The 18522-nt window shown below is 37.1% G+C and overlaps 2 protein-coding genes across 2 annotated transcripts; one reads left to right on the top strand and one right to left on the bottom strand.

The window, feature by feature from the left end:
- Positions 1-1484: 1484 nt before the first annotated feature.
- LOC132187931 (uncharacterized) lies at positions 1485-2312 on the bottom strand. Its single transcript, XM_059602352.1, has one exon. The coding sequence runs from the start codon at positions 2310-2312 to the stop codon at positions 1485-1487; it is 828 nt and encodes a 275-aa protein (XP_059458335.1).
- Positions 2313-5090: 2778 nt separating this feature from the next.
- Positions 5091-17549, top strand: LOC132187258 (cell wall integrity protein scw1). Its single transcript, XM_059601506.1, has 9 exons — positions 5091-5366; positions 5455-5634; positions 5716-5791; positions 6153-6282; positions 6463-6580; positions 12840-12931; positions 13051-13120; positions 13220-13306; positions 17080-17549. Exons 1-9 carry the CDS (start codon positions 5232-5234, stop codon positions 17170-17172), a joined length of 981 nt encoding a protein of 326 aa, XP_059457489.1. The 5' UTR covers positions 5091-5231; the 3' UTR covers positions 17173-17549.
- The last annotated feature ends 973 nt before the right edge of the window (positions 17550-18522 follow it).

Below are 18522 nucleotides of genomic sequence, written 5' to 3'. Positions count from 1 at the left end.
ATAAAATCCTAATTATAACTAGTAAAAGAATAAAACTAATTTAAAAATAAATTGGTTTAAAAAATTGAACAATCCCTCGGCAACGGCACCAAAAACTTGTTGTGCAAATTTATTTAACTCGCAAGTGCACGAATCGATTATAATTAATGAATTGCAAGTGCGAGGTCAATCCCACAGAGAATTGTATTGTTGAAAGAGCAATTTATATCTAAACTAATTAAATCATAACCTAGTTCCAAAAGGGTTTTGAATTTTGGTTTTAAAAATTAAAAGATTAAACATAAACTAATTAAAATAAACTAAGAAATAAAATACTAAGGTTTGAGAATTCACACTCACCGAATCATAACAACATACTTCCATGTTTATCAATATTAATCTGAAGTTCTTACAATTAAAATCTTAGATATGTTTTACTATGCTTTAAACATTAATCAAAACTATCACATGTATCCATTCATTGCACAAATCACAAAAGGAATTCAATATCAATTAAATTATCAAATGTATTCGTAAATCAAAAAAGATATCAAATCTTAATTGAAACACCAAATGTATCCATAGAATAAATCATAAGGGATATCCAATTATTTAGACAAATAAAATCAAGTAATCAATTATGTGAAATTATCTTAAATCATCAAGTGCATCCTTGAATCGCAAGAGATATCCAAGAATCACTCCACACAATTGATTAGAAGTAAAACAATTGAAATAATAAACTCAATAAAATCGGAATAATAAAAACTTACATAAAAGTAACGTTGTTCTTCATCAATGAGGCTTCATTCACAACTTTAGTTGAGAATTTAGCTCCACATCGAAAGAAAAACTAAACTAAAATAAAAGTTGTGAATTACATTTTGTCTCCAAAATTGTATCCCAAAACTAGTCTATGAAATTCTATATCTTTTTTTGAATGTAAAGATGTTTATTTATAGGCTTAGGGAAGCCCTAGAAGCCCTAGTAAACCTAGATAATTCGGAGGTCTGTCTCCCAGTCAAAATAGTCTGAAATCGGAATAGGAGTCGTCCAGATTTATGTCCTTTTATTGAGGGGTGATTTTGGCATAGTAACCTTTCCAATTAGGAAAATCATATTTCATAATGAACTGTAGTATTTTGAGTTAGCTTTCCAATGCCACTTGAATCACCTCAATCCAATACTTTAGTAAAAAGTTATGGTCAAAATACTGAGATGTGTGCAGAATCTGAATTTGAATCCAATCCGATTTGACTCTGATTAGAGAAATTTCACTTTAATCCTTTCCTTAATTGGGTTAAACTTAATCACATCACCTAGATCTTCTCAAAGTGTGCTTTCTTCCAAACTTTGCATTTTCCCCTTTAAAAATGCAGTTTCTCTTTAACAACCTACAAAACACTAAAAACACAAAACTAACACAAAACATTAAATAACGACACAACTAAAGGATTAACTAATGTAAATAAAGGGGGTCCAAAATATGAAATATTTGGCACTTATCAGTAGCGACCAGAGTTCTGATTATGTGGAACCCTTGGCATTCTTGGGGGTTTCCGACATTCTGGGTTCCTTTTGACCTCCATCAAGACTTTGAAAATATTGGCGTTGAGTGGAGTGAAGTTGTAGTCCCTAAACTTCTTCTTAAAGGGTCTCAGATCATCTGACCTCTGATGGTCTTTCTTCTTTTTATCTTCAAATTTCTTAGGCAACTTCTGAGCTGACTTCATTGCCTTTAAAGTCTCCTCCTCGTTGATGAATTCCTTTACCTTATCTAATAGCTCCTGGGGCTTGCTCGGTTGACTCCTTGCAATTTTTCTTGCCATTGGCTCATCAGGAGAGATGCCATTATAGATAGTGGAGAATATCACACCATTGCTAGGATCCTCTATCTTCAGTTTCTCAACATTGAACTGGACCATAAACTCCTTCAAGCTCTCCCCTTCCTGTTGGTGGAGTGTCAGAAGGTATCTGGAGGGCTTCTTCCTTTCCCTGGATCCCAGAAAGTGGGTTAAGAAGATCCGAGCAAGATCTTCAAAGGTTCCTATGGGGTTGGGCAGCAAGCTACGAAACCATTCCCTGGCATTTCCTAAGAGTGTGGTGGGGAAAGCTCTGCATGCAATTTCGTTGGGTGTGGCGTACAGTGCCAGGTGCATCCGATAGTTTTTTAGGTGCTCGGTCGGGTCTTTGACTCTGCTATAATTCAGGATTTGAGGTGCTTTGAACTTGTGGGGGAGTGAGTGGTCAATCACCTGCTTGGTGAAGGGCATTTCTGTCCTGGTGAAAAATTTGCTCACCACAGCAGCTTTATGTTTTTCCTTCTTCTCCATGGCATCAAGTTTCGTCTTTAGCTCCGCTAAGGCTTTATCTACCTTACTTTGCGGGGTGACTGCTGATTGATTCTGGTCTCCAGTTATGGGTTGATTTCTTTCAGGTTTTGTTGTTTTTTGGGAGTTTCGCCTCTGCGGTCGTTTTCCCGAGTATTGCTCTCTGTGTGACCGTTTTCGCCTTGGTCATTATTACGTTGGCGGTGACAACTCTCACCCTGGTGACTGTGACCATCAGAATTATGGTTGTGATTTCCTTGCTCCTCCGAATGCCCATTCCGATTGATTTCTAATTGTGAGTGCGTGAGGAAGCAAAGGCGCAGCTCCTCGTTTTGTTGGACTGGGAGCACTACTTGTGCTTCAAGGGATGCAATGTGCTCCCTGTCTCTAGCGTTTTGATACGCTAACGATGGCCGCTGACTAGCCTGGGCTGCTAGTTCCTCCTGACGGGTTTGGCTTCTGGATCTTGTGTTCACCATAATTGCGAATTTTATTTCGTAAGAATGAAAAAGATATCGTTCCCACAAATGGTGCCAAACTGTAGGTATAGTTTCCGGTATGGTAGACCCAAGGGCAAATCGGTAATATTGAGCTAGTACTTTCTTCCTTTCCTACAAAATAACAACACTCGTTAAGAGGATGCGCCGGGTAGTGGCTGGGGCGTTCCTCCTCCAATGGTTAAATCAGTATTTGTGCAAACTCAGTATAAAGCTAAGTAGAGTATGAATTATGTGAGTACCTGTTTCTATTATCTATAAGCCTTTTATAGTTAGGTCTTATGAGGATGGTGGTGATGACCGGGCGGAGGATCCGGGATTCTGGTCGTAATGGACGGAGCAGTTAATATTCTAGTTGCCTGATCGTTATGGTTGATGAGAAACCGTTGTTGCTATTGATATCATTTCCGAGAATGGTATGCGGTGGTTACCATGGCTGGCATGATCCAGAGAATGGCGCATAACTGTCTATGGTATTTAAGTGTGGGTAGTAACTGTCTATGTTAGCATGATCGGTGCATATCTTGTCCATAACCGTCATATACGTGCGTTGTGTGCATTGTTGGTTCAATAAATGATACGAGTCGGGTGAGCATGGTCTTCCGAGAGTGTGAGCTTGGTGAAGCGACGTTGTATCTGTGCTTTCGAAACTGGGTTACTTCCTACAAAGCCCATATAAATGTGCTTGGCTTTTACCTGGATCAACGGGCTATGGGCTTGATTGCCAGATGATAGGCCCAATAACCCTAGTGTAGATTTAGGTGTAACAAATATAAAATTAAAAATATGTTGTTTTAATTTTTAATGTTTAAAAGAATGATCGTAAAAAGGATGAAAAATAACTCATATTTAAATTAAAATTGGAAAGATGAATATGAAAGAACCACTTGAAAAAAAATGATGTAAAATGTAAGAGTGTACAAACGGGACGGTTATAACAGCTTCGCAACTGCTAACCGCATATAACAGTTAAACGCAAACCGCTTATAACCGTTAAACACTAACTGCTTATAAACGTTAAATGTTAACCGCATAACTGCTTTGATAGGTGGTTATAAAAACCCGCTAACCGCCCCGCCGCCTACCCTTATACATAATAATATAAATATAAATTATATATTTTATATTAAAAATATAAAATTAAAACTATGTTGTTTTGGTGTTAAATACTAAAACAGTGTTATTTTAAATACAAGTTAGGGATCGAGTTTTATGATATTCATTATTTTTGGGAACACTTTGACCCAAAAATATTTAAAATAAACCCAAAAAATAGGCACAGGCCTAAGACACCTCAAAAAGCCCATATAAAAAAAAAGGGTTATAAAACTGTCAGTTATTGGTTTGAATAATTGCTAATTGCCGGTTATAAAATAACCGCTAACCGCCTAAGCGAATCGGTTGCGGTTATTAAAATCCAATAACCACCTTAGGCGGTTGCAGTTAACGGTTTTAACCAATAACCACTAACTACAACCGTTTGTACACCCTTAGTAAAAAGATTAATTTGATTTGTGGAATGGGTATTCCATTAGGAAAATGAATAGATATTACTAGGAATAAAAGATGTTGGAATGAAATAATTATTCCAATTCTTTAGCTCGGTAGCAATACATATTTCATAATTGGAATTGAACTAAAATTATTAAAAAGTCTATTTGATTTCTAAAACTCAAATTAAAAAAGAAAAAGAAAAAGAAAAAGAGTTGAACGTGTGGTGGCCAACCACCCATAGCACTAGGGTGACCGCGCCACCCGCATAGGACCACCCCACGGCAAGGCCTTATGGGGGTGGCGCGAACACCCCAAGTAAGAATCGAGTGGTCTTGGCCACCCCTGATGGCCTTGGGGGTGACTGCGCCACCCCTAAAAGGCCTCACCGGTCCACTGAGGTGGTGCTGCCACCCTAGGGCATTTTGTGGGTGGCTGGCTACCCATTGGGGTGATTAGGCTCCCACATGATTTTTTGTGTTTTTGTTCTTTTTATTTTATTTTTTTAAAGTTTGAGAGAAAGAAATGGTTTTTTAGGAAAGTCTTGTCATTTCCCTCATAATAACTATTTATCTTTTTTATTTTTAGAGGAATGACTATTTGTGTGTGAAAGAATTAGTACTTTTCATGTGAATCACTATTACTAGGAATAGATCTTTACCAAATAAAAAAATAAATATTTCATAGAAATAATCATTTCGTGTCAATTCCGCAAACCGGCCCTAAAATGAGATCAAGAGCGTAAACGTGTCCCCAAATACTTCTGAAAGAAAGTATTAATGGTTTTCATGACGCAGATAAAAAAAAAAAAAAAAACAAGAAAGAAGAAAAAACAGGGGAGAGAAAGCGGGGACCGCCTCTAGGGTTTGGGATACACTGAAATTGTCATCACTTTTAATCTTGATTATTCGTTGACTAGCAAATCTACAACCAGATGGCAGGAGCTGGCATCCACCCCTACCACCAGCAGTGGCCCCCAGCCGCCGCCGCCCCTCCCCCTGCAGCCGCCGCCGCCACAGCTCCTCCTCCTGCCCACCCTTCCTCCATCCTCGTCGACAACACAGATGAGGTTCAATTTGTTTGTTTGTGTCTCTGTTATATGGAAAATCGATCTAAAGATTTGTTTCGCCCCTTTCTGTGGTGTTGTGGTATAATAGGTCCGTACGATTTTCATAACGGGGCTTCCCGAGGACGTGAAAGAGAGAGAGCTACAGAATCTGCTGAGATGGCTCCCGGGATACGAGGCTTCGCAAGTGAACTTCAAAGTCGAGAAGCCCATGGGTTTCGCTCTCTTCTCTACTGCTCAGCTTGCCGTTGCCGCCAAAGATGCCCTTCAGGTTTCTCTTTTTCTTTAATTTCTAATTCTTTTTATTTCTTGGTTTCAAATTCATGTTTTTTTATTTTTTTTTATGGTTTAGGACATGGTTTTTGATGCCGAGTCAAAGTCGGTGTTGCACACAGAAATGGCGAAGAAAAACCTTTTTGTCAAAAGAGGTGGGATTGCGTGTTATTAATGCTTTTTTTTTTTTGGTTTGCGGAGGAATATTGAAGAGAGAGAGTATTATGAGAATGTTGGATCTTAAATATGTGTGGGAATTTGATTGCAAACTGATAAAACATAGAATCTAACAATGAAAAGGCATAAGCAGAGAAATCATTGTTTGCACTAACAATCAAGAGGCATACGCATAGTCTCTAGCTGAAAGAAAGAGCTAGTATTACTTGTGAGCACCGTACATCTTACAAAGCTTACAAATGTTGTGACTGTAAATGACTATCAATTTAGGATTGGCTACTAATAGATTGCTATTCTGATGTTCTGTGTTACAGCATGCTAATCTCAGTTGATCTGTAGGAATAATAGCGGATTCAAGCCCCTATGATCAAAGTAAACGCTTGCGCACTGGCGGTGACTATACACACACTGGTTATACAAGTCCATCTCCTTTCCATCCTCCTCCAGCACATGTTTGGGGACCACATGGGTAGAAAATTTTACTTATCTGTTCCTATTCTATATATATTTTCCTGGTATCGTTAGAGTTAACAATAAAGGATAGTTACATACTCCAGTAAAGAATTTAGTTGTGGATATTGTTTCAGCTACTACAGGAATTTTGTATTACTTCTGTTAATCTCATTTTGACATTGGTCTTGTGGCCTAGGTATATGGCTCCACCTCCTCCTCCTCCATATGATCCATATGCAGGCTACCCTGTTCCTCCAGTACCAATGCCTGCTCCTGCTCCTGTGCCAGCACCTAGCAGTTATGTACCCGTTCAGGTAATGCCTGTGTGCCAAGTTTCTTTTTTCGCACCTTATTTTGAATGGTTTCTTTTGAATTATGTCTTGTTAGCTGAAGCTGATTGCTGTGCTTATACTCTCTTTACGGATGACCTATATTCTCACTGCTTGTATCTCGCGAGGCAATTATTCTGCACTGTGTAGATGAGTTTTTTCCAGGATAGAGTGTTTACTTAGGATGAAGTTGGCTAGGATGTTAGAAAGACTTTTAAAGGTAGTGGCTAAATTTGATGGATTGCCAAAAAAAAAAAAAAAAAGGAAGTGTTATTCAAGTGAGGACTTGAATCTTATACAAAAAAAAAAAGTGCGAACTGAAATTTCTTGGGGAGGGAAAGGTGACTTGTTGCCTTAGCTACAGTAACTTATTTTTCTATGAAGGTTGACTGAACTACTACTTTTGCCTTTTATTTATTTATTTATTTATTTTTTCAGTCCTGCTATCTTATTAGCTAGCTGCTTAATTTGTGCATTATATGTGAGGATTAATTGACATTACTCTGGAATTTATGGTTCTATTAATGAATGACAATGTTTTTAATCTAGATCACACACATAAATTCTATGGGTAACTTCACTTTATACACCTGAATTACTACGCGATTTGATAAGTCCCCCTGAATTTCAAATGAACCCCTAAACTTTCAATTGTAGTCAATTTACCCCCTCCGTCAATTTTTGCTGTTAAAACCCCTAAAAAGACAAAATTACCCTTCAATTTTCTTTTTATTAAAAAAAAAATTGAAAAAAATGGAAAAAAAAAAATTGAAAAAAAAGAGTTTACAAGGTAGCCCAACCGTGGGTCACCTTGTGATTTTTTTTTTTAATAAAATTTTATTTAAAAATTTTTAATTTGAAATTAAGGGTAAATTTGGAATTTTATAAAAAAGTTTGGGGTTTAAATGTCATTGTCTCACTTTTAACTTTTAAAATCTGACGGAGGGGTTCAAATTGACTGCAATTGAAAATTCAGGGGTTCAAATTGAGAAGTTTTGAAGTTTTGGGGGGCTTATCAAATCGCGTGGTAATTCAGGAGTCTAAAGTGAAGTTACTCCTAAATTCTAAATTTTCTCATAGACGATGTTTGTTTCTTGGGTGGTTTTACTGTTTTTGAAGGTTGCATACAAACTCACCTCTGGGCGAGGCTTCTTCTTGTGCTTTATTTTCTTGCTTGCTAGCTAATCATATAATTTTATTGATTAAATGCAAAACTAGGTAGTAATACTTTGTCGCTTAATGCATTAAGACTCAGATTGTGTTGCTGTTCCCTCATAGATGAGGTAGAGTGGGGTGAAAAAACTGGTTCCATCCCATGCCAGTGTACCAGTCCATTTACATATTACAAAAAAAGGCCTCTTGAGTATTACATGCTTTGATTAAGGTATGGAAACACCAAGACCTTGACAAATTGGCCATGATTGAAGACAAGCTGTGGCAACATTTAATTTTGATTAGAGGACATAGCTTAAATGAGATTGGAAGGAAACAACATGGATATAACAGAATCATGAGATGCAGAATTTTCATTAAGAGAGAGAGGACATGCTGGTTGCAGATTCTTGCATGTAGTGTGGTTTTTAATCTTAACACACACACACACACACACACACACACACACACACACAAGTAATTCAATTTTATTAAAGCGTAGGGCTGTACATGTGGATGCGATTATTGGCAATATCTGCATCCGCGTAATATGGTTATCACTTTTAGGTATTCGCATCCGCATCATGTAATTACTAAGCGCATCTGCGCGGTTATTGTGGTTGTTGAATGTGGTTATTATCTGCATATCAGGTAATCGGACTTTTGGGCCTTCTTTGGGTCTCTATTAGGGCATATTTTAAACAATTTTGAAGATAGTTTGGGCATGTTTTTAGTGTTTTGGGCCTGTTTTAATGATTTTTAAAGCACTAGCGTCACGGCGTGAGTGTGAGTGTGAGTATGTGAGATATGAGATGAGAGAGAAGAAAAAAACCTAAACATAACCCTATGCCAGATCCAAAATGATGTCATTTTGGTTACTTTTTTTAAAAAAACCTTTGTTACTTATAAAAAAAAAAATTGTATATCAAGACTATGCAAATGCGGTTGTTAACGGGATCCGCATACCCTAAAACCACTATCTACATCCACATATGCGGAGAGTTGCGAATGACAGATAATTACAGTTAATACCCACCTGCATGTACAACCATATTAAAGCACAATGAGGCTTTTAAAGGATAATAGAACCTCTATATAACTAAGAGAATAAATATAAATATACCCAAAAGAACTCTCCTAACATGGTCAATCTAATTTAAACTGCCTTGAGACATTTAGTTCAAAGTTTAGACCTTTTCATATGATTTCACTACTTCACTTATTTTTAGTTACAATGTGACTATTGTAAAGTTATGCACTTGGTGGATCTCAAACACAACTTTGCTCTCCACTCAATTCTCTACATGCACCACTTTATTACAAAGTTATGCATCCAATAGTTATTGATGGATATTGTGTACTAAATTATGTATAATAACTCTTAATTATTTTGTGTATTTGTATAGTTTATAATTAGAATATATGATTATGTTTTACCTTTTACAATTTTATGTAAATATAGTTTGCATACGCTAGTTGCTCAAACAATCTCAAGCAGCCCCTTTCACAGTGGCAATCAATTGTTAGAATCAATAGGTCTTCAAATCATTCATTTGATTTTTTTTAAATTTTTTTTTTTTTGTTTTATTTTTTATAAGTAATCGAGATATCATGAAAAGCATAAGGCGCTCCCAGGTACAAAAGAAATATACGAGAGAAGCCACCTAACTAGTAGGGGCAAAAAGAATAATGAAATCATGATTTACCAAAGGAGAAACAAAAGCAGCTATCAAAAGATGCAACGTGGTGAAAAATAAAGACTTAAGTCTCTGTCTAAAGTCCTCTTTTGGTCCTCAAAATTTCAATAATTCATTTTCCTCTATAGACACCATAAAAGGCACGAAGGTACCATCTTCCACACCATAGTTCTCCATGTGTTGCCAACAATCCACCAATAAGCATACAAATTGACTACTTGTCTAGGCATAACCCATGACAATCCAAATCGACTGAAGAAAACATTCCAAATGATTCACAGACTCCCAATTCATTTTACACATACAACAACAATCAACCACAATGACGTGTCGCTTTTGAAAATTGTCCATGGTGAGAATCTTTTCTAGGGCTGCTAACCAACCAAAAAAGGCTACTCTTAACAAAACCTTAGTTCGCCAAACACTTTTCCAAGAGTAATAGAAACCAACATGGCAACCCATGAAAGTGTAGCAGGATTTAACACCAAACAACCCTCTTTTGAAGGGGACCCACCACAACTTGTCCCTCCTTTCCCATCTCATTCTCGCTAAATACAACACCTTGAAGAACGAGGCAAAGGCTTCCACCTCCCAATCATGAGCTGCTTTAGCAAAGCTCATGTTTCACTGAATGACACCTCTAGAAAATTCCATGTGAGCTGCAACAAAAGCATATTTTGTGCTAGCAATATCAAATAAAACTGGAAAGGCTTTGTTAAGGGTCATATCCCCACACCAAAGATCATGACAAAATCCAGCCATGGAGTCATGTCCCACATCAGATATGGTATGACTACAAGACTTCTTTCAACCCCTCCTAATATTTTTCCACAAACCCACCCCATATGCCCCAATAGTCTTACTAGAACACCACCCTCTCCATGCACTTCCATATTTAGAGTCCACCACCACTCTCCACTGAGCCTCTCTCTTTAGCCCTTAGTGCCAAAGCCATTTACCTAAGCGAGCATTATTGAACCTCACAAGTTCCTAATACCCAACCCTCCTTTAAAGGTTGGTGTACAAACCTTGGAGCATCTCATCATGTGATGTTTGAACTCTTCACCTAGCCCCCCATAGGAAATCACGTTAGTGCTTCTCAATACGGTTTGCAACATTCACAGGGAAAGGAGATAGGGACATGAAATATGTAGGTATGTTGGATAGGGTGCTCTTGATAAGTGTAATCCTACCACCCTTAGACGAATACAACCTTTTTTAACTAGCCTACCAATGTTCTATCTTCTCAATAACATTGTCTCATATATGCTTGGCCTTGTAGGATGCTCCCAATGGAAGACCAAGATAATTCAAGGGCAGAGACGCAACCCCACAACTCAGAATTCCAGCCAACCTAGCCACATTATCTACATTTCCCATAGGAACCAATTCCGACTTGGCTAAATTTGTCTTCAATCCGACACAACTTCAAAAAGTAAGAAGCTTCGAAAATTGTGAAGATGGTTTGGGTTGGCCCCATAGAAAAGTAAGGTATCATCAACAAACAGAATATGGGAAATATCAATCCTTGCCCCCACAGAGAAGCCATGCAACAAACCTCCACTCATTGTAGTCAAAATCATCTTATCCAACGTCTCCATCACTATGACAAACAACAAAGGAGAGAAAGGTTTCCTTTGCCTCAAGCCACGAGAGTTGCTAAAGAAGCATGTGGGGAGAGTCGTTCACCAAAATTGAGAATTGCATTTAGTGAATACAATGAGCTATCTATGAGTACCATGTCCTCCCAAACTCGCACCTTCTTTGCAGGTACAGTAGGAAATCCCAATTAACATGATCATGAGTTTTTTTTTTTAAGTCCATTTTGCAAATAACTCCCATTTCTTCAGATCTTAATCTGCTATCAAGGCATTCATTGGCAATAAGAATAGGATCTAGAATCTGCTTACCTCGGATGAATGCATTTTGTGACTTAGAAATAATCTTCTCTAACACCATCTTAAGTCTTTTTGCTAGAGTCTTAGCAATAATCTTATAGATGCCACCCACTAGATTGGTTGAGTGGAAATCCTTGGGGTCGACAGCCCTTGGAATCTTCGGAATGAGAGTGATGAACATAGCATTAAGGTTTCTCTCGAACTTACCACTAGCATGGAAATCATGAAAGGCTTTCATGATGTCTTGTTTCAAAACAACCCAACAAGATTGGAAGAACGCCATAGAGTAGCCTTCAGTGCCCGATGCCTTATCATTGTTCATTGCTTTCACAACCTCCCACACGTCCCTTTGCTCAAAATCTCTCTCCAACCAACTAGCCGCAACCTCATCAATAGAATCAAAGGAAATATCGTCCACCATAGGCTCCAACTAAATCGCTTGGTAAACAACTTTTTATAAAACTAGACAATGTGCTAGCTGATCTCGATCAGTTGGTAGAAATAGTGCCATCAATCAACAAGGAGTCAATGGATTTCCTCCTTATGTTGGAGTTAGCCATTGTGTGGTAAAACTTTGTGCTCTTATCACCTTCCCTGAGCCATAAGATCATAGGGGCTCGTTTTGTAAATTCATTTTTGAAAACTATTTTCTGTTTTCAGATGTTTTCTGATTTCAGAAACTATTTTCGCAAAAACAACAGAACAGTGGTTAAGGCATTTGGACAACTATTTTCAAAACAATTTCCACTGAAAAAAAATAAAATAAAAAAACAGTTGAAACTTTCATCAATTGATGATCAGAAATCCTAACTTGATAAGTTCCACCTAGCGTTCCCTCTATAGTAGCAAGGGACTCGTTGCAATTTACTAAGAGCAAATATTTTAGCATAAACATTGCCTCAAGTTCTAATCTTCCTTCATGCGGTTTTCATTCAAACAAGACAAGAAAGAAAATAAAGGAATCCATTTTCATGTGAATTAAGGTGAGGTAAACAACAAAATGGTTCAATCCACCATAGGTGATTACATATGCTCGTTGCTTTTCTGGCCCATTAAACTAGCATGGTCTGATAATCTATTTACATCTATTTTTATAAATTCTTCTTTCCATTAAAATGGATATAATTAAAATCCAAATTAATTTTAATGTCATGTTAATATGGTTAGATAAGTTTCAATTATAGTAAACTAGCATGTGGAATAAACATTACAATTGAGTAGGAAGCTGGGAACCCAGGTAATTCTGAACATCATATTGGATACAATTATAATGATAGGTTTATGGGTGGAGTTGGTAAAACCATAAAAGGTTTGCTCTGCCAGGCTCACTATCACCATTAGATCACGTCTAGGACAAACATCGCTAATGTTGTAATATGTGTGTGTGTACGTGTTTACTTTTTAAGATATCTTCTGTACCTGGATGTTCTTGGTAAGTATATTGGAGGAGGCCTAAGATTTGTTCCTTATTTTTGGGATTTTCGTTTCTCCCCGCAGAATGCAAAAGATAACCCTCCTTGCAATACCCTATTCATTGGTAATTTGGGAGAGAACATAAATGAGGACGAACTGAGGGGCCTTTTTAGCTCGTATGTCTCACTTATCCCTGCCAATTCTGTTAGCTGTTGAAAAATCTATGTATTACTTTACATATGCCAACCTAATTATTGGAATCTTCTGCTCAATTTCATAAATTTGGGTCATGTAGACAACCTGGTTTTAAGCAAATGAAGATCTTGCGACAGGAACGGCACATTGTTTGCTTTATTGAGTTTGAAGTAAGTAATTTAATTAAGTGCATTGATCCTCTGATGATTTTCTTGCTTCAGTTTCATATTTCTAACATTTTCTTTTTTGCATCATATTTGCTAATGCAGGATGTAAATAGTGCCACCAACGTACACCATAGTTTGCAGGGTGCTGTTATCCCCAGTTCTGGTTCAGTTGGCATGCGGATACAATATCCTTTAAACCTTTTGCTATGTCATTTAATGTATTCTTTCTTCTATTTTTAATGATCATCGTTTTATTTAAAAATAAGTAATATATTCTATTAAAAGAAACACAGAAAGGGTGTACCCAGTGCACAAGTACACAAAATAATCTCTTTATAAAAGAAAAGAAGCTAAAGTTTGTGGTTACAAAGGTTCAAGAACCCCATGAAAGAAGTAAATGAATATGGTAGCTGCCTTAATCCAATCAGAGTATGAGGAACTACTGGATGCAGATAACTACTTATGCATCTCAATAAATTTTATGGGTTATGTGCCTAATGTGAGTGGGCGGGCTCGCATTCTAGGTTGTAGGGTCATGTGTTTGCCTAATAAATGTTTGGGCCTCCTCTTGGTTGCTTTGTTTCAAGGCTAAATTTATACTATTATTGAGAAAATAGAGAGAATATTAGCTAGAAGAAAAAGACACGTGTAAGCATGGTTGAGTAACGTGTCTATCTTGGGTGCTTTTCTATCTTGGTTGTTGCTGCTAATTGGGTAGAAAAATTGCAGAGGGATTTTTTGTAGGGGGATTTGGATAATGAGTTTAAGTTCATTTTGTTAATTGGAAGAAGGCTTGTACTCCTATTCAGCTTGGAGGGTTGGGGATCAAAAATTTGATTACTTTTAAATAGGCTCCATTAAGAAAGTGGTTTTGGAGGTTTTTTGTGGAGAGATGCCTTTTGGTGTCAAATAATGGATATAAGAAGCATGGGACTTTGGCGGATGGGTGGTGCACTAACAGTGCATTGGAACTTACGGGGTGAGCTTGCCCTAGAACGAGTACCTACTTGCTTCTTGCCTTGACTTAACTAACACTTTCTCGATAAGTCTTTGGAAAACCTGTTTTGCTAGTGTTGTGGTGGGTGATTGCTTTCGTACTAGATTTTGGCATGACATGTGGTGTGGAGATCATCCTGTGAAGGATTCTTTTTAGGAGTTATTTTGCCTTGCAAGGAATAGGGATGCTCTGGTTGTAATACCCCAAACAAACACGTGCCAAAATTTAAAATTTAATAACAATTATAATCATAACTCGAAGAAGATTTTAGGTTCATAGAAATAATAATTTTAGACAACTCTATTATGGGAACTTGTAATTATAATAGAATAATAGAGGCTTCAAAATAAGAATTGAGGGATTAAAACACTTAGGATAAGTTCCGATGATCGTTCGAACATCTCGAGCAGAGGTCTAACGATGATGCCACGTAAAAGTGTGGGAATCTTTGGGTCATTGCTTTAATTGATCCGCATCAGCTACCTAATTTGGATTGATCGTTAGAATGGTACACGAAACATTCGAATGATGACGACCTGTATACGAAAATAGTATGTCCAAAACTTAAAACCTTGTGGGAGATTGTACAAATACCCTAGAATCCCTAAAATTCTTCATTTCCCTGTGCAACTAGCAGGAGAGAGAGCCCTAGAATCCCTAACGTTCTTCATTCCTTGTATAACTAGCGAGAGAGAGAGGTTTTTTTTTTTTTTTTTAAGTTTTGGAATCAAGGAGGAAGAGGCTTCACAACCAAGTGTGAGAACATTACGTCCTAACTCTTATTTTGTGCTAATCCATGTATTTAGAGTATTTAAGTGGTAGATCAAGTTAAAAATGGGATCTCTCTCAAAGAAAGACCCTAACTTTTTAAGCGATATGAGGTTTTAGAACGAGTTAGCCTATTATTGGGACTAAGGCAGTGAGTTATTAGAGAACCTTAACCATTTTGGTAGACCATTGGTTGTTAGGAGTGAAAATGAGAATGAAAGTTGACACCTTTAAGATTTTGGAGGTAAAGCTTGGGTTTTTAAGATTGAACTTGTAAATTTGGTAACTTTGAGACTCCAGGACGCTTAAGAAACAAGTAGGAGGTTAAAATTGGGAGCTTGGATGGAAAGAAGCTCGAAAATTGCAAATGTGTAGTTAGTGTTCGAACGGTACTACTACCACCCAGATGAGCTTGAACCATGAGCAGTCTCTGACTAGTGTTCAAACGATCTAGGTAAGAATGTAGGATTAAGGGTTTTAAGTGATAATTAGGGTTTATCATGTAGGAGCTTGACTCATTATAGAGTAAAACTGCAGTTTAAGGAGTTCAAGACTTCTTGAGGAATTTGTATTTGGATTTGTGCACAAGGTAAGTAATAGCTCATAAGAATGCTTAAATGTTGAATGTTTAACCATGACTATTTTCAATACTTACAAGTGTGCATTTTGAATATGCATAAAATCTCTTTAATTATATGTTGTGAGCTCCGTATTTTACCTAGAACTTTGATTAAATTGCATCGTTTATCATTGAGTTTTCTTCATGAATGAATTGTAGTTGTGAAATTGGAATTAATATGATTATATGACATGGCCACCATTGATAAAAGGACGAATCTGTGGCATGTGCATGCCAGATTATATGGACTTGGCCCTATATAGCCCACCTACGGGGTTAGGTCACCAGTTGCGGCATCACTAGTTGAGTTTTACTCTGGTTATCAACCCGGTTGAGCATCTAGGTGATGTTGGCTATGTGCATCGCCCGTTGGCTGCAGAGTTGTACTAGATGTCCTATGGGATGCGCAAATCCTACCATAAAGGGCATAAGGGTACGAATAGGATATACGGAGGATGAATATGACTGCTGATATATGCATTAATGTTAATTGTGCTCTTCATCAACATGATTTTGTCTTAATTGTTGCATGATTGTATGAAAATAAAACCGAGATCCTTTGCCGAACACTATTTCTTAAAAAGCAAAAGTTATTGCAATGATTCCTTTAAGCATAACTTATTGATTTATACGGTGCTTAAGCCTTTTTTTTGCCACCGCTCAATGATTTTCACTATGTTATTTCAGCACATGTTTATACGTTCAACTTTCTATAAACGACACAAAATGGGCTTACTGCATGAGCTAAGTTTCGTTGGTGATTTACTTTCTAAGTCGTGGACTTATATGATTTCCACTTGTAAAACAATTTGTTTTACAGATTAGCTAGCGGTAGTACTCAGAGAGAAGGCCAAAGGTAGTTACAAGAGTTTGAAGCTACAGGGCATTGTCGTGTAGATGTAAAGCGACAAAAGTAAAGTTGCAATGGATAATGTACTTTGAGGCTTTGGAGTTGTACTAATGATTATAGTGACAGAGAAAAGAAAAAGAAAGAAAGAAAAAATGAGAAAAAAATATATGGGAGAGAAAGAGAGAAACTCAGATCTCATTAACATTTCCTCTGCTTAAAATATGATATCGAGGTAGTAATAGTAGTACTCCCAAGTTAATATAAGTAATTAATTTGGAGGCACTACACGGGCGGCTGAATTTGGGTTAGCAATGATGTGGTTCATTGGGACATTAATTTTGTTAGTTGGTGCATGGTTGGGAGGTGCATATACATATTTGGTTGGGTACTGAATTTGATGAAGTTAATGTGGTTAAAAGGTAATAAAATTTAATCTTATAGAGTAAATGTTGTTGAAACGTTTTGTATATATCTAGCAGAGAATACAGGTTTAAAAATTAAATTGGACTAGTGGTTACTTATCAAAAAAAAAAAAAAATTGGACTAGTGGTTGAATAAAGGAAGTAAGACTTAATTAGTAGTCAAGCACATGTTCCTGTGTTCAGTTTAGAATATATGTTTACTATGGAGTATATGTTTTTTACTATGGAGTATATTTTTTTTCTGAGAATTTACTGTTGCCTTTTTTACCATGGAGTATATGATTTTCTTGACTTCTATATACATATTCAAAGAACCCATTTGGGAAAAGGAAGGATGCCAGCCATCATGTTGCTGCCCCTGGCACTAATGGAGCTCTACCAGCTTTGACTTACCAGTAGCTTGATGGGGATGTTCTCTATCTTTATGCTCCGACAAATACAACTACTACATGATAGGATGCATCTTGCAGCTGTTGTATGCATCCATTTCATTTCAAGTCATCAACATTAGCATGTCTCATGTGAATGAACGCACGTAGTGGCATCATGAACATACCATTTGGCCATGTTACAACTTATCCGAGGCATGCATTTCTCAGCAGCATGTTTAAATGCCTGGATTACGTAATAGGGCTCAGAGATTGTTACCAGTTGTAGTAGTGGTGCACTAAATCTGTGGTTTTGTGGGGTTTGTGTGCTGTTCCATCTCATATTGACTTTTCTGTACATCAACTATAGGAATGCTTATGCAAATAGACATCTGGGTGTGTTATCTATTTCTGGTTTAGGTTCACTTATTTTCATTTATCCTGCCATCAAAAGGTGATCTGAGAACCATTTTATGGCGCAATCCCCACATTTAGCCTTTCTACATTTCAAAAACTCCTTAGTTCATTAAGTGAAGATCTGCTTATGATGCTTAAACATTCAAGCTACTCAAAGCATAACTATTCAAAGAATGTTGTGGAATTATATGCTGTGATTTATATACAGGATTTGCTTACAAAATGACAAAGCTTCCAAACATTTGAGGAGATCAAGTGTTGCAGCTGCTTTAATTCAGGTAAATATACTTCCTAGGCTGGACTACTGACAAACACGTTTGGTGGACATTAAGTGGACGGCTGTTTAGTGCCAAACCCTTTTTTTGGGGGGGAAGCTGACTTAATATTAATACCAGCACTGAGATTCATTGTCACAAGGTAGTTTATTCTGCGTGTTTCTTGCTGGTATTTCATTGTCTACAAGTTTAAGCTTTCTTTTGGGAAGAACCTTCAATGTGGTCCTTGGGTTTATTAAGCACTTGTAATGAACGAATATATGGTGGGAACAAATAAGGGGTTCAAGAGAAAGTTACAGTTTAGTTATAGTTTACCACTTTTTAAAGATTAAAACAGGGGTGTTATGTTTTTGGTTATCTTCATGTTTGACTTGTGTTTTTTTATCTGTTAGACATATCATTTATACTTGTGTGCGCACGTGTGCACGTGTGAGTGATAGAAAGAAGTGAGAAGAGTTTTAATTTTTTTTTTTTTTGGGAGGGGTGAGGGCGTTTCTAGTGGTGGATATGGTCCTATAGGATTGGGTCGGTTTGTTGAAAGCCAATCTCCTATTTCTGGTTTTCGACCTACTTGGATTGGTAACCAAAAAAACTTACCAATCACCTATTGAAGCAAAAATTTGGGTCAGCTTGGGTCGAAAAGGTCCAGCTGAGTTTGGTGGGCAGGTGATTTGCCCCCTTATTGCCAT

Source organism: Corylus avellana, chromosome ca7 (genome assembly GCF_901000735.1).
Source record: "Corylus avellana chromosome ca7, CavTom2PMs-1.0".
NCBI lineage: Eukaryota > Viridiplantae > Streptophyta > Magnoliopsida > Fagales > Betulaceae > Corylus > Corylus avellana.
This window is presented reverse-complemented; position numbering and strand designations above follow the sequence as displayed.